The following is a 15,123-nucleotide window of genomic DNA, read 5'->3' on the forward strand; positions in this document are numbered from 1 at the left end:
ACTTAGTGGCTTAAATTTTTTTATTTAACACAGGATTGTGTTGGTCAGCAATTTGGATATAGTCCAGTTGGATGGCTCTTCTGGGCCCCCTCATGCATCTGCAGTCTACTGCTAATTTTAGCTGCCCTCTCTCACATGCCTGGGGCCTCAACTAGGATAGCTCATCTTTGCACCATGTGGTCTCTCCTCCTCTCATCTTCCAGCAGGTGACCTGGGCTTATTCCCATGGTGGTGACAAGGTTCAAAGAGTGAAAACAGATGTATGCAAAACCTCTTGTAGCCCAAGCTCAGAACTTCCTCATTGTCACTTCCACTGCATTCTATGTGGCAAAGTAGGGCACAAGGTGAGCACAAATCCAAAGGCTAGAGAAACAGAATCCCCCTCTTCATGGTAAGGGAAGAATTTGTGGCCATTTTTGCAATCACCTACCTGGCTGTCTTATCTATAAATATAAGAAACCTTATATAATTTTATATTAAGTAGGATAACATATAAAAAAATCATGGGATAAATTGGATTGGAAGTGCTCAATAAATATCAGGGCCTTTCTCTCCAGCATTCCCTTTCAAACTAAGAGGGTGGGGCCACAAACCAATGAGATAATTTTCCTTGTATAGCTTGTGGATATTGTCTTATTAATTTAAGGCTTAAATGGATGTTGATTTTAGTTGACTTTATTAGATTGTCTAGTAAATCTATTAATTACGAATCTATATAAAGTCAATTATATGCATACATATGTATCGATACCTAGTACACATACAGAGAAATTCTATACTACCTATACTGGCAGGAAAGCTTATCTCCAAAGAGACCCCAGTGAACCAACTCCCCCAAGCATTCAATCCTTGAGTCTGGGCTGGCTCTGTGACCAATTCAATTCACAACCAACTGAATATAATGAAACTAGGGCCAGTTTCCGGGCCCAGACTGCAAAAGACTGGCAGCCTCCACTTCCTATATCTTGAAACACTAACTTGTAGGGCCCTGAACCGCCATGTAAGAAGACCAACTATGCCTCACCACCCTCCTTTGTTCCAGCCTCCCACTATTTGAAGCATCACAGATGAATCTCCAAGCAACATGGAGCAGAGATGCATCATCCCTTCTGTGCCCCGAATTCCTAATCCACAGAATCATAGATAACAGTAATAATAATAAAATATTTTCAGCCACTAAGTTTTGGGGTAGTTTCGAATGTAGCAATAGATATTTGGAACAGCCAGGAAAAGCCTGGGCACAGCTGAATATTGTCACTGGGAGCAGAGAGCTGCAGCTACTACCATGGTGCTGTTGCTAGAACACACACTGGCCATTGATCCGTGAGTCTGAGCGGAACTAAGAACTCAAGAAAGCCAGCATGATTTAAAGGAGGCAGGCAAGGGAAGTGTGGTGTCACCACGGTGTCAAGCCTCACACCAGCTCTGACTCACAGTCTGGAAAGCAATGATTATGAGCAGAGCAGCTGGGAGGCCCAGATCTGCTCCATCTACACACAAGGCTCCTTGAGCGCCGAGCTCAGCATCACCTGCAAGGCTTCCTGAAGGTGAAACAGAGAATTAGGATCCGCAGCAGCAAGGTCTTGGAGCAAAGCCAGGTGTCTGGGCCTGGATGAACACTCATCACTGCACATGTGCGCATACAAAACACAGATCACACCGTGACTTGCAAGTGCTCCTAGGGTGGTAAGCCAGAATGAGGAAATTACAGACTGGGCAAGCATAGCTCATGTTTTAATAGTACCCTGAAGCTCTACTTGTCCCCTCCCAGTCCCACTAGGCACTACTAGGAAGCCTCAATAGCAGCAGAATGTGCCAGCACAGTGCACACTGCTATAAAAAATGTAGCATCCCTTGGAGCAGAGACTCAGAGAGGAAAACAGTGTCAGAGGTACTAGCACTAATGCCAGACTGAGAACCAACTACCATGTGAATAAATGCACTGAGAAGGAGCTGTTCATCCGGCCTCTTCAGCCACATCTGAACATTCAGACATAAGCATCAAGCAAGTATTGAGCACTTACCCTGTATCCCATGTTCTTCTGGAGTCCTTGGAGGCTGGGATCAAATTTCTGAATAACAAGGAACTAGCAATCAACCACTAAATGTCTACACAAGGCACACACTGTGATTCAATTAGCAAACACTACCAGATTCAATAACTGAGGGCTTTATTCCAGTGAACAAGTATTATTTTTTTAAGATTTTATTTATTTATTTGACAGAGAGAGACACAGCAGAGAGGGAACACAAGCAGGGGGAGTGGGAAAGGGAGAAGCAGGCTTCCCGCGGAGCAGGGAGCCCGATGTGGGGCTCGATCCCAGGACCCTGAGATCATGACCTGAGCCGAAGGCAGATGCTTAACGACTGAGCCACCCACGTGCCCCAATGAACAAGTATTTTTTAAAGTACCTCCTATTTGTCAAATACTGTTCAAGGAGTTTAAGATCTAATGGGGAGTCAAGACACTTGGAAATTACATACATCAAAAAGAAAACTAAGTTCCATCGGGAAATACAGAAGGAAGGGAATAATTTTGACTGGAGGATCTGGGAAGGTTTCATGAAAGAGCTGACTTGTGAACTGAGACTAAAAGTCAGATTAGGAGAATTTCAGGAAGCAGAAGTGAAGGAAGCATGCATTCAAGGACAAAAGAATGAAATAAATGGAAGGTGTGGGGGAGGGTATTGGGAGGCAAAGCTGGAGGGGAGTTGGGGCCACACTATAAAAGGCCTTGAATGCCATGCTAAGACAAGTAGAGTTAAGTGTATTATTAGGCAGTGCTAAAGTGTGAGGTACTAGGAACTACCAAAGACCAATTCAAAACAATAGAAAAATACATGCAAATGAGCAAATAAGTATTTCTGCCTCAAACTGCAAGCCACTAGCACCAGAGTGACTTCACATCCCTCTGCATCATCAGCATGACCAGGAGGGTGGAGACTGGGTCCCTCACGGTCACTGCTGCATCCCAGCTCCTCTCAGGGCTGTTGTGCACTGTGAACATATTTATAAAAAGAGGAGTAAATTAATTCTTCCCTGTCTACCCAAGTTGAAAATTGCTTTTTTGTAACATAACATATTGCTTGCTCCTATAGACATTTATGTGCTGTGGTGTTTTTCTTTGATATTTTAAGTAATGTATGGGCAGGGACAAGGCTGTATCTATTCAAATACCCCCTGAAACCTAGCAGAGAACCTTGCAAACTAGTTACTCATTATTTGTTCAGTGTATAAATAATATGGAAGATAAAATAGTCTTATTATATCATATCAACATGTTATTCTAGGCCAAAAAGAAAACAATCTAAGTTTGCTGTTCCACATCTGGTAATGTATATTAAAGAAATGAAATCACTACCTCAAAGGGGTATCTGCATCCCTATATTCACAGCAGCATTATTTACATTAGCCATGACATGTATATAACCTAAGTATCCACTGACAGATGAATGAGTGAAGAAAATGTAATGTATATAATGGAATACTGGTCAGCCATAGAAAAGAAGGAAATCTTGGCATTTGTAGCAACATGGATGGACCACGAGGGCATTAATGCTAAGTGAGATAAGACAGAAGAAAAAAAACACTGTGATCTCACTTATATGTAAAATCTAAAAAAAAAGAAAAAGAAACCCAAACTCACAAATACAGAGAATGGATTGGTGGTTGCAGAGGTGGGGTTTGGGAGGTGGGGAAAATAGAGGAAGGTGGTTAAAAGGTACAAACTTTCAGTAATAAGATAAATAAGTTCTGGAGATTTAATGTATAGCATGGTAACTATAGTTAAGAATACTGTACTGTATATCTGAAAGTTGCTGAGAGAGTAGATTTTTTAAAAAATTAATCAATTTACTTAAACTAAAGAAAGTAGAACTTAAAGTTCTCATTACAAGAAAAAATTTATAAATATGTGAGATGATGGATGTTAACTAAACTTACTGTGGTAATCATGTTTTTAGAAGATTTTATTTATTTATTTTAGAGAGAGAGAGCACATGCATGAGCAGGGGGAGGGGCAGAAGAAGAAAGAGAATCTCAAGCAGACTCTGCACTGAGCATGAAGCCCGACACAGGGCTTGATCTCAAGACCCTGAGATCATGACCTGAGCTGAAATCAAGAGTCTGGTGCTTAACCAACTGAGCCACCCAGGTGGCAGCTAATCATTTAATGGTAATTAAATTGTGGTAATCATTTAATAACATATACATATATCAAATCATTATGTTGTACACTTAAAACTAAGACAATGTTGGGGTGCCTGGGTGGCTCAGTCAGTGGCTCACTCTCTAAAATAAATAAATCTTTAAAAAAAAAAAAAAGACAATGTTATATGTCAATTATGTCTCAGTAAAACTGGAAGTTAATTAGTTATTTGCCATCATTTCTGATATCATTTATGGTCTTTGTTTTTTGTTCAACACTTAACAACAAAGAGATAGTTCCCATATATTTTTTCACCCCTTTGTCATCCACAAAATGCATCTTTTTTTCCTTAGGAACCTGACCTGGAGTCTACTTAAATGAGTCTTCTCTTTTTCATTTCCTAGTATAACTTGATTTCTCAGACAAATTTTCTTACCTCCTTCCTACACCTACCTCCTGGATCTTTTTGTGAATGCAAATGGCCTTCTCGAACATCTTTCCCTAAATGATGTCCAGCTCTTCAACTACTTTGTTCTTCTATCTTGTTTCCATGGATTCTTTTCAATTAGTCCCAAAGTGTGTTAAAACTTTTTTAAAAGGTCATTTTGCTAATAGGCTATTCACTTTTTCTTAGTCTCCAAGTTAAATTCTATCAGCTTGTGATCATATTGACCAAACCTCCCTACAGTTTAATGCACTCTCACTGCAAGCTTTGAACTGGGAGAGTTTCCTGCCCTACTCAATTGTTTGTTCTTCTAATAGTTGTCCCCACACAACTATTAGCACAGATTTTTAGCTGGACTAAAATCAAATTGCTTGCTAGAGGTATAATGCTGTCTGTGAGCTTCACTTTTAAAAGTGTAAGACAGGGGCCCCTGGATGGTTCAGTGTTGAGCAACTGGCTCTTGATTTCTGCTTGGGTCATGGTCTTGGGGTTGTGAGATGGAGCCCTGCACTGGGCTCTGCACTCAGTGTGGAGTCTGCTTGAGATTCTCTCTCCCTCTCCCCCAACCGCCCCCACCCCATGCTCTCTAATAAATAAAATCGTTTTAAAAATAAAATAAAAAGATAAAAAGAGGAAGACACTGCTACAGAGACTGTCATAAGACATTCTATAGAACTTAGAATAGTGGTCTTTGTACTTTTTCCTCATGTATTTCCTAAAATAATTTCTTTAAACTATGTATTAAATTTTACCTTTCTACGTTGATACCTAAATTTTGTCATCATAAATGTAATTAGTTGAAAGAATATTATATCCAGTGCACTGTGTTGGCATTATAAAATAAAAGTGATATCACTGCTTTATACCCCATAGTATCTAAATGCTGAAGCCTATGATCATCTACTTATACAAATGTGAACAGTCATTTTATATCCTTCTTTTTTCTCCTGAAACTCGTATTTCCATTCCATTTTCCTCTCAGCATTTCATCTTACTCTAAGGTATTTTTATGCTTGAAATTCTTTTGTTGATTGTCCTATTTCTCTGCATCAAAATATGCACATAAATTTAAATTTTTCCTTTTGACCATAAAGCCTTATGTTAAAAATTATTTTGAATTAAGTTGTTATTACAATTATTATTAATATAGAATCAATATAACTCGATTGTAATCTTTTATAAATAAATATTAAATAAAATATATGCACCTCTTAATAAAAATGGAGGTGGCTATTTTAAGTGTTTCAGTGTGGTTTGGTTTGGTTTGTTAATTCTCGTATCTGAGATCACTATTATTTGTTGCTAGAAGAGAGCATGCAGCATTCTTTTGGGTTGCTGGACCCAATTGGGGGAAGGTGCGGTTTTCTCCAAACCAATGAACGATTCTCTGACAGGAGCCGGGTGTCCTACAATTCAACTCAATTCTGACATTATCTACCCAAACACAGCATCAGATTCCAGGTTAAGAACTCAGTCCCACAAGACTGCCCCTCACCCCCTTCAGAGGCCAGTTGCAAGCCCAGATTATTATCTATGCTTGTGACTGTCATTATGCCAGAGGTTCCCACAACCCCCTCCCCGGGTTCAACTAATTTTCTTCAAGGGCTCACAGAACTCAGAGAAACATTTTACTTACTAGATGACCAGTTTATTGTAAAAGGCTGTAACTCAGGAATAGTCAGATGGAGGAGATGCCTAGGGCAAGGTATGGGGAAAGAGCAAGGAGCCCTGATAACCCTTTAACTTACAACATTTTGAACATCCCAAATTATAGTTTGACAATCAACCGAATGGGAACCAAAGAGATCTTGTTGTCCATTCCATTTCCACTCCCACTGGAATAAAGTGAAGTAATCATGTGTCCACTAATGGCCAGAAGAATTAAATGTTGGGTGAGATTTAACGTCAGTACTCTGAAGTGAGACTTGACCCAGTGTGTCTGGGCACAGCTTCTACATAGCTCAGCTTTCTTAGAGCCTGATGTGAAATGACTCATTTCACAAGCCCCTCTCAGAGGAATGAAAACAGAGCAATGGACAAGACAAGGAAGTCCACTGAGACCTGGACAGAGCATCACACTCTGTAAATGGAAGAGTGGGAGTGCTGCTAGACATCAGAAAGCACCAGAAAAACAAAACTGTGGGGAGACAAGGGCAAGATGGGGGGTCCCAGGCACCAGAAGGCAGGCTCAGCTACCTTGGAGCCCGTCTCCCTGTGGCTGCCTTTACACTATTTCCTGCTTCCTCAGACTGAACTTTCTAGAACAACAAAGCCACTGTTAAAATCATTCATACTTATGATCACAGTGAGAGGAAAAAGGCAATCTTATACCATTGGTGAATGTCCAGGTTGCAGAAGCATATGTATCAATATGTCTCAAAAGCTTTAAAAAGGCACATAATGTTTGACCAAGCAATTCCACCCCCAGAATTCTCATAAGAGGAAATAACCAAGGAAGTGCACAAAGATGTAAGTGTACAGAAATGCTCCCTATCATATTATTACAGGAGCAAAAACCTGAAAAATAAAAAAACTAAATGTCCAACCATAGGGAAATGATCAAATTGGTTTTGGTAAATTATCAAATTAACACCATGAACTATTATGGGCAATTAAAAATGATAATGTAAGGGGCACCTGGGTGGCTCAGTTATCAAGAGTCTGCCTTCAGTTCAGGTCATGATCCCAGGGTCCTGGGATCGAGCCCTACATCGGGGTCCCTGCTCTGCGGGAAGCCTGCTTCTCCCTCTCCCACTCCCCCTGCTGTGTTCCCTCTCTCGCGTTCTCTGTCAAATAAATAAATAAAATCTTTTAAAAAATGATAATGTGAAACTATACTGACATGGGGATATATTTTTATTATATAAGTATTTTTTAAAAGAAGATAATTAAATGATGCAGTGGGTTCCTATTTTTTTTAAAGACATGAATGCATAAAAAAGTGTGTTTTTTTAATCTGTGTAGTAAGTTATAAATTGAACTGTAGAAGAAAATGTTGATGATCTATTAAGTTTAAAAAGCAAACTGCAGAACAGCATTACATTATGACATCCAGTTAAATAAAATAATCATAAATATACATATATATAGTATGTGTGTTCATTTAACACATGAGTATTTGTTAAATATATACCATATATACAATATCATCTACGTATGAAGAATGAGAGGAGGCACACCAAAATGTTAACAATGGTAGGATTACACATGGGTTTTTCATTTTTGTACATTTCTGGATTTTTCCTAATTTTCTACCAATACTTATTTTTCATGATCAGATTAGCTCTTATCTACAACATTGCTGCTCATTCCCTTGCAAGTAAAAGGCACAAAGAGCCAGTACTAGCTTCCTACTTCATGACATCTAAACATTGGTAATTCCACATTTTCTTTTTTGTATTGAAAGCCTAGGTGTGAAGCAGGGGAACAAGGTAAGACATCCATTAGGTCATATCCTTGATACATATGACTGATTCCCACAGATACACTAATTCAGACCAAACGTTCAGATTACACAACATAGCATCATTATTCAAAAGAGATAAAGAACTTATTGCATTCCCAAAAAATAAAAATAAAAAACCTTGAAAGATGGTATTATTCTGTTACTACACTCTTCCGAGATACATTAAGTGATCTAAAGTGGAAGGCATGCCTCACCTTCGGTGGTCCACATGCATCCTATCTAAAAATGTGCATATACAATCTACATGGATCTTTTTTCTTCTCTCCTGTGATAGATTAGGAGAGAGTGCCTCACGTTCAAAGTGTGTTCAATTAGATTTCAGAACATCAAAAAGTATTACCAAATATGGAGCAGCTGCTGTAACGAGAGAACTATGTGAAATACCTTCACGTTTAAGAATGAGAAATAGAAAGGAGCCATAAATGTAGAGTCAAAAGTATTTCCTAATTTCTAAAATATGGCAAGTGAGCTCTAAAACTATAGATGAATGAGCTCGACACCAAATGATAAAACATTCTGGAATAGATTACTAAATAAATGGTTTGTAAGCACTTAGAAAAGGATCTCTGGTTAGAATGAAAGCCAATATGGGTTTAGAAACAAAGACCGAACTAATAAACCTCATTTTTAAAATAGGATCATTAAGCTGGGAGTGCTATAAATACACTCACATATTTAGTTTTGAAAAGGCATTTATCAAAATTTCTCACAAAATCTCTACATAGAAGATAGAGAAATGTGAGCTGGATGAGAGCCAAGTAAGGTGGCCTGGTAGGAGTCACAGAGCGGTGATTGATGAATCCCGTGCTATCTTGAAGAGAAGCCTCCAGCTTGTGACTATATGCGTGTGTGTGTGTGTGAACTGAGTGTGTGAATGTGGGGACATATATGTGTTCCTGTGTATGAATGGGTGAGTGGGCTTAATGGAGAGCTACTACATACACACTGCAAATTTTCCTCAATTCCTCTTTTTTCCTTACCCTACACATCAATGCTGCATTGGGTCCTTTCACTTCTCCAAAGTACCTGTCGACTTCTTACCCAATTTGTCTACTCTCACCATCTCTCCTGCTACCTGGCTGAAGCTCACGATCTCTCGACCACCTGGTTGAAGCCGCCACCACCCTCACTTGGACCACAGCAAATACCTCCTAGCCAGTTGTCTATTTTGATTCTCAATCCCTACAGTCCATTTTCCACACAAAGCCAGAGTGAGCTTTTAAAATGTAAATGTGATCACCCCATTAATTTGCTGAATATCCTCCAACTTACTAGAATCAAATGAAAGCTCCCTAGCCTGGCGCCAGAGCTCCCTTTCTGACTGCTGCCCACCTCTCCCCTCAACAACCAGGCAACTGCAACACTCTCTCCCCTCCCCTTGCATCCCAGCCTCCCAGCCTAATGCTTTGAAACAGCTATGCCCTTGCCTGGCTCCCTGCCCTCCTGTCTTTGAGATTTATTTTAAATGTCACCTCTGCGGAGTTCCCCTCCCCCCACCAAGCACTCAATTTTAAGTAGTCATCCCTCACATAGCCCTATCTTAACTCCCTGTATGGCCCTGCATCAGTCAAGATCCAGTCAGGAGACAAAAGCCATACCAGGTATTTTGAGAGCGAACTGAGTATTATGATAACCAGGCGTGAAGTTGTTAACCGAGTAACTGAAGAGACAAGAAGAGAAAACTAGGTATCACGAAGGCAGCAACACTGGAAGCAGGTTCCCACCCTAGGGCTGGAGAAACAGAGGAAAGAGGCTGGAATTATTCTAAAGAAGAAGTTTGGAATAGGGACCTGGCAGAGCCGAAATTAAGTGAAATTAACACCAGCTGGTGCTGCTATTCCTGGGGGGCTGGCCATGAAGGTGATTCCGCACATACAGAGAAAACTGCAAACCAGACTCAGCTCCTGCTACGGGAGGCACGGTTGTAGGGCCGGGAGGAGGCCTGATGGGTGATGCTAAGGGAATCACAAGTGGACAGGAAGCAGACTGCAAGGAGTGAGCCCCTTCTTCTCATCCCCACCCCCAGCCTTGCAGTCTCTCCCTCCTGCTTTTTGTTGGCAGGGATGCAGCTGGCAAAGCAAACAAGTGGTTTGCACAGTCTGATCCCTGGCAACACCAAGGGAAGCAGAGAAAGAGCAGGGAAGGGTTTGGAGGCAAAAGGAAACAGCTTGATACCTGGCAAAAGTACTTATCGCCTTAATTTTTCTTATTTATTCATTAAAATATTTGTTTTTTGCCTCTCCCTGCTATGAAATTGAATCATATGAAATTGCCAATTCTCAAACTCAAAAACCTCTTCAATATTAGCAATTTCATATGGCTCAACCTAATAGATTAAGTTCCTGTGGGCAGGAATTTCATCTGTCTTGCTCAAAGTTTAAGTCTAACACAAAGATCAGTGTTCATTAAATGTTTGCGAATTCATATATTATTGAATTCCTGATGAAGTGTTTAACGCCAAAACATAAAGAACATAATTTCAATGTAATATATGGTGATTAACATAACAATAAAAAAATTTTTTAAAAAAGAACACAATTCCAGCTTTCTTTGATAACTAAAAAATACTTCAAACTCTTGCCCCATTAATTTCTATACTATGATAGTATACAAATTAAAAGAAGTATAGAATTGATGGTTAACAGAATGCCAAATAAAACAAGGTTGATAGTATAAGATTCACAGTTTAAAGAATACTAACCTGAAAAGACCTATAATATGCTTCCTTGAGGTCCAGTCTGTTAAGCCCTGAGTTGAACTACTTTTGCAGGCAGGCAATCGCAACCTAATTTTTGAAGAAGCAACAAAAACCCTCAAGAAAACATCTTTCTGTTTCAATCGCAAAAGGCACTTTTCAAAATTAAAGTTCTCTCAGCCTTTTACTGTCAGAATAAATGACAAACCCAGAGTTTTCCATTCAAAGTTAGTTTTACCACATATTTACACACATTTCACACATAGACATAGTGCACTTTAAATCATTCATTCTTTTCTAGGTAAAAACAAAAGAAAAGATGAATTCACCTTTTTAAAAAAGATTTATTTTTAGAGGCAGAGAGAGCAGGAGGGAGAGAGCACTGTGTGCAAGGGGGGAGGGTCAGAAGGAGAGAGAGGGGGAGAGAGCGAGAAAGGGAGAAGCAGAGTCCCCGCTGAGCGTTAAGCTGAGATCATGATCTGAACCTAAATCAAGAGTCAAACGCTCAACCGAGTGAGCCACCCAGGTGCTCCTAGAAAAGACGAATCCACCTTTGATAAAAGGAGAGTGTAAATCATTTCCCCTGGCTGATGCAGCCCATGAGGCCGATGAGATTTCAAAGGTAACTGTCCTCAGAGAGGCTGCCCAGCATGGTGATTAAGAGCACAGAGTCAAGAGCCAGGCTGCCAGGTGAGGGGCAATCCTGGCTCTGATGCTTCTTAGCTGCATCAGCTGAGCAAGTAACTTAACCTCTCTGTGCCTCAGTTTCCTCACATGTTCCCTTTAAAGATAAAGCAAATTAATGCAAGGAAAATACTTCAAACTGTAAGTGCTAAATACACCCCATGGTTTCTAAATTTCTAAGTATCTAGGAATCCCTGCCTCCTGCAAATGCAGATTCCCTAAACCCAACTCCATAGATTCTAATTCACTATATCTGGCAGGAGGCCCACAGATCTGCCTATTTACTAAGCAGCTCAGGTAAATAACAGCAGGCAGAGCTGAGACAATAAGAAACACAGGTCTACAAATTTAAGGGCAAGGTACAGAGCACCAGCTGCCACACTTTCCAACTGAACTCCGCTCTCTCTGGTAACTCAATATGCATTCACTATCGTTTAAGCTAAAATTACAGCAAGAAAAAATTTAAATATACTCTTTGATCATCCATTTCCAGTGTCTCAAATGAAGGGTTCTACAACAATTTCCAGGTGAGTTTCCACAGCCCAATCACAAACCCAGCGCATTCTCCTGTCTTCCTCTAAGGCTGCTGGTCATCCTCCCCATCTCTTACCATCATCTCTGCTCCCAAATGCTCAGAAGTGGTTTCCATCGTCTTCTTAAATCTTTCAACCAGTAAATATCATCTGATTCTTCTTGTTTTTCCTCTCAGGCGAGTCTCTCTGGCTCTTCATCATTTTGGTTGCTCTTCTTCTCCATTTCATCCAGTACCAAAAACAAATCAGCAAATCATCGTCTTCATGTATCCAAAGTACCGGAGGATGTGATTCGCAGGCACCAATGCCAACATTTAAATCAAGCAAAGTTCGTGGCTGTGATTCAAGCTTAATGCACAACATCCTCACATAGCTTTAAAGGAAAGGGGCCTCCTCTTGACCAGAGGAGCCCATGCCCATGACCAGGTTCAGGGCTAGTTTTTGTTACTATTGTCATCTTAGTATTCAGAGTAACAATTGCACCAAAGAAAGTCACTAACCACATGTAGAAGGTGGCAAGTCCTGAAAGAAAACCCTCAGAAAAGGAAGTCAGCAAATAATGCAAATTAGATTTTAAAAATGTTATTTTCTTCAAAAGTGATTGCTAGGTTTTAGTGGTTTTTAGCAAAGGTTTGCCCTTCTTTTAAAGATCTGTGACTGGTGGAGTAGTGGAGGGAAGAGGGATTCATGTTAATTGCTTGGAAGAGAAGCTGTTTTCAGGTCCTGTACTTTAAGAGGTAAAAAAGTCCATAGCTTCCTGCCTATGGACTGGGGAAAAAAAAAAAAAAAAAAAAATGACCCTCCTCAAGAAAGCAGGTTACCAACAAAGCAGGAATTTAGTTCTGAGGTAGTAGGGTAGGAAAAGAACTTCCAGTAGTTCTGAGGTTCCCGTCCGAGTATTTATAGACTTGAACTCTATAGCACCATCCACCAGCAATCATCCTTCACTACATTGTCTTGGAGGAAGTGCTGAGGATCCTCATTCTTCATGGAAAGTCACAGTCACAGCAGATTCCAGCTGAGAGACACAAGAGCCCTGCTGGGAATCAGAGCACTCTAACTCCCCAGTAACCAGGACCTCGAGGTGTCCAGGGACATCCTAGTTAGGAAATAGGGCCAAGGAAACTTCGTACCTCCATTATAAAAAAAAAAAAAAAAAAGGCAAAGACCAACCTTATTAACCTTAACTATCTGGAAAAGTTCCTAAACAGTCACAAAAATAATCATATTCATTAACATTTGTTAAGCAGCAACTTCTAGGGGCTAGAGATACACCTCTTGGAGCTTACATTGTACTGGGGACCAACCTGGAGAATATCTGGGGGAAGAGAAAGCAGAAAGTGCAAAAACCCTGAAGGGGCAGTGTGTTTGAGTGAGCCTGGAATGCACAAAGAACATAGGTTTTCTAGAATGCAACAAGAGTGTGTAATGAATAAGCTGAAGATGCATGAAAGATTATATCCCAGAGGTAACCACGACACAGATCTCACAGAGCCTTGTGAATAGAAAGTACCTATTATCATGTATGTGTATTGGGGGGTGGAGGTGATATTACTTTGGCATAATCAAGCATTTCTTTCTTTCTCTCTCTCTCTTTTTTTTTTTTTGGAGTGTGTGTTAAGTGGAGTTACAGTAATCAAAGTTAGGGAAAGTATGAATATTGTTCCAAAAGAAGTCAGGTAAATTAAATGATAAAAAATAGACGGCTTCAGAAGATGTCTTTGTCCAGGGACTCACTAGATGACACACAGGAAAAACTTCATTATCCAGGAGTATCACAGCCCCTTTTTGTTCCCCACACAACAAGGGTGAGATTTAAATCTCCATTCATTAACTCATCTACTCTGGATACCTCAGCTAATATTAATTTGGCTGGTACTTTTTCTCTGTAAAACTTCCATTGCCTTCAATCATCTCTTACCTGAGCTTTATCACTGAGGACCCTTATCCCCAGTGGCTGGCACAGTAACTGCACATGTAGGTTATGTTCTAAATGTCTGTTGAATGAATGAACAGTTCAGTTGGCTCTCTCTAAACACTCACTGAGATCTTTATTCCCTGGGCTCAGGAAGGTTTCCCTAAGTATTGAAGGCAGGCTATATGCATTTAGGGCAAACAACCTAAAGACCACTAGCATTCTCTATAATTCTTTCTTGTGGAAAAAGTGGGACAGTGGTGTGGCCAGATGTGGAGCGAAGTGTGGAGGGAGCGGTGGCAAAACAAAACAAACAAACAAACAAAACCAAGAAAACTGATCCCACAACTTCTCCGGACCCAGGGGCCAACTGCGCGAGGTGAGGGACTCACTTGAAGGTGAGGACGCAGAGCGGCCGGTAGGACTTGTGGCTGGTGTTCTCCGCCATGCCCTTGCCCCAGACGTCGTTAGCGAAGATGCCTCAACGGAGCGGGGCGCCGGGCCACACTTCGGGGACCAACGTGCACGAACTCGCCTTGCAGGGAGGCGCCATACGTCAAGCCCTCCCCCAGCCCGCAATGCCTCCTCCGCCCCACTGCGCATGCCTCGGGCCCGTTTCCCGCCCCTGCCCTGAAACACCACTCCTCCCGCCCCCAAAACCTGGAAAACCCAGGCTCAGCTGCCCGGGCCCGCGTCCCCGGCCGCCGGAGTTCGCGCGCAGGTGGAGCGGGGTCGCGGCGCGGGGCTGCCCGAGAGGCGGAGAAGGGCCACCGGGGTCCTGCTTGGCGCTCCCGGCCGTGCTCACCGCCGCCCCCCCAATCACGCACCCCCACTCAGGGGGCTGGGGAGGGCCTCATCTGCCCGCACCTCCCGGCCCAGGGCCAGGGCGGGCTTAGCAGGTGCGCTCCCTGAAACCCCCGCACCCTCCGCTCCGACGCAGAGAAAAGTGGCCGCTGCTTCCCGGGAAGTTCCCGGCTTTCAGGACCCCGGACAACAGCGGCGGCGGCGCCCGGCGACACGCTCTCCTGCCCGGCGCCCTGTCCGCGTCTCGTCCCCGGGCCTTTCTGTGCCCCGCCGGCCTGCGCCCCGCGCTCGCAGCCTCCGCGTGGGGGGGCGGGGGGCGGGGGAGAAACGAGCTGCCCGAAGCACCTTCCCGAAACCAATAGAAAGGGTCTCCTGGCCGGGGGCTTCCTGCCCGCCCCGCGCAGTTTGTTCAGAGGGCGCCCCGGGCTGTTTGC

General features: G+C 42.1%; 1 protein-coding gene across 1 annotated transcript in view; it reads right to left on the reverse strand.

Annotated features, from left to right (window-relative positions):
* LOC118525944 (uncharacterized) overlaps positions 1-14,386 on the reverse strand; it is a 343,595-nt gene extending 329,209 nt beyond the window's left edge. Inside the window, exons 1-2 of the mRNA XM_078074102.1 lie at positions 14,278-14,386; positions 2,025-2,072 (exon numbers count right to left, since the gene is read on the reverse strand). Of these exons, the coding sequence (XP_077930228.1) occupies positions 2,025-2,072; positions 14,278-14,333 (104 nt within the window). The 5' untranslated portion in view covers positions 14,334-14,386. The remainder of the gene's footprint in view (positions 1-2,024; positions 2,073-14,277) is intronic.
* Positions 14,387-15,123: the final 737 nt, after the last annotated feature.

This window comes from Halichoerus grypus, chromosome 6 (genome assembly GCF_964656455.1).
Source record: "Halichoerus grypus chromosome 6, mHalGry1.hap1.1, whole genome shotgun sequence".
Taxonomy (NCBI): Eukaryota; Metazoa; Chordata; class Mammalia; order Carnivora; family Phocidae; genus Halichoerus; species Halichoerus grypus.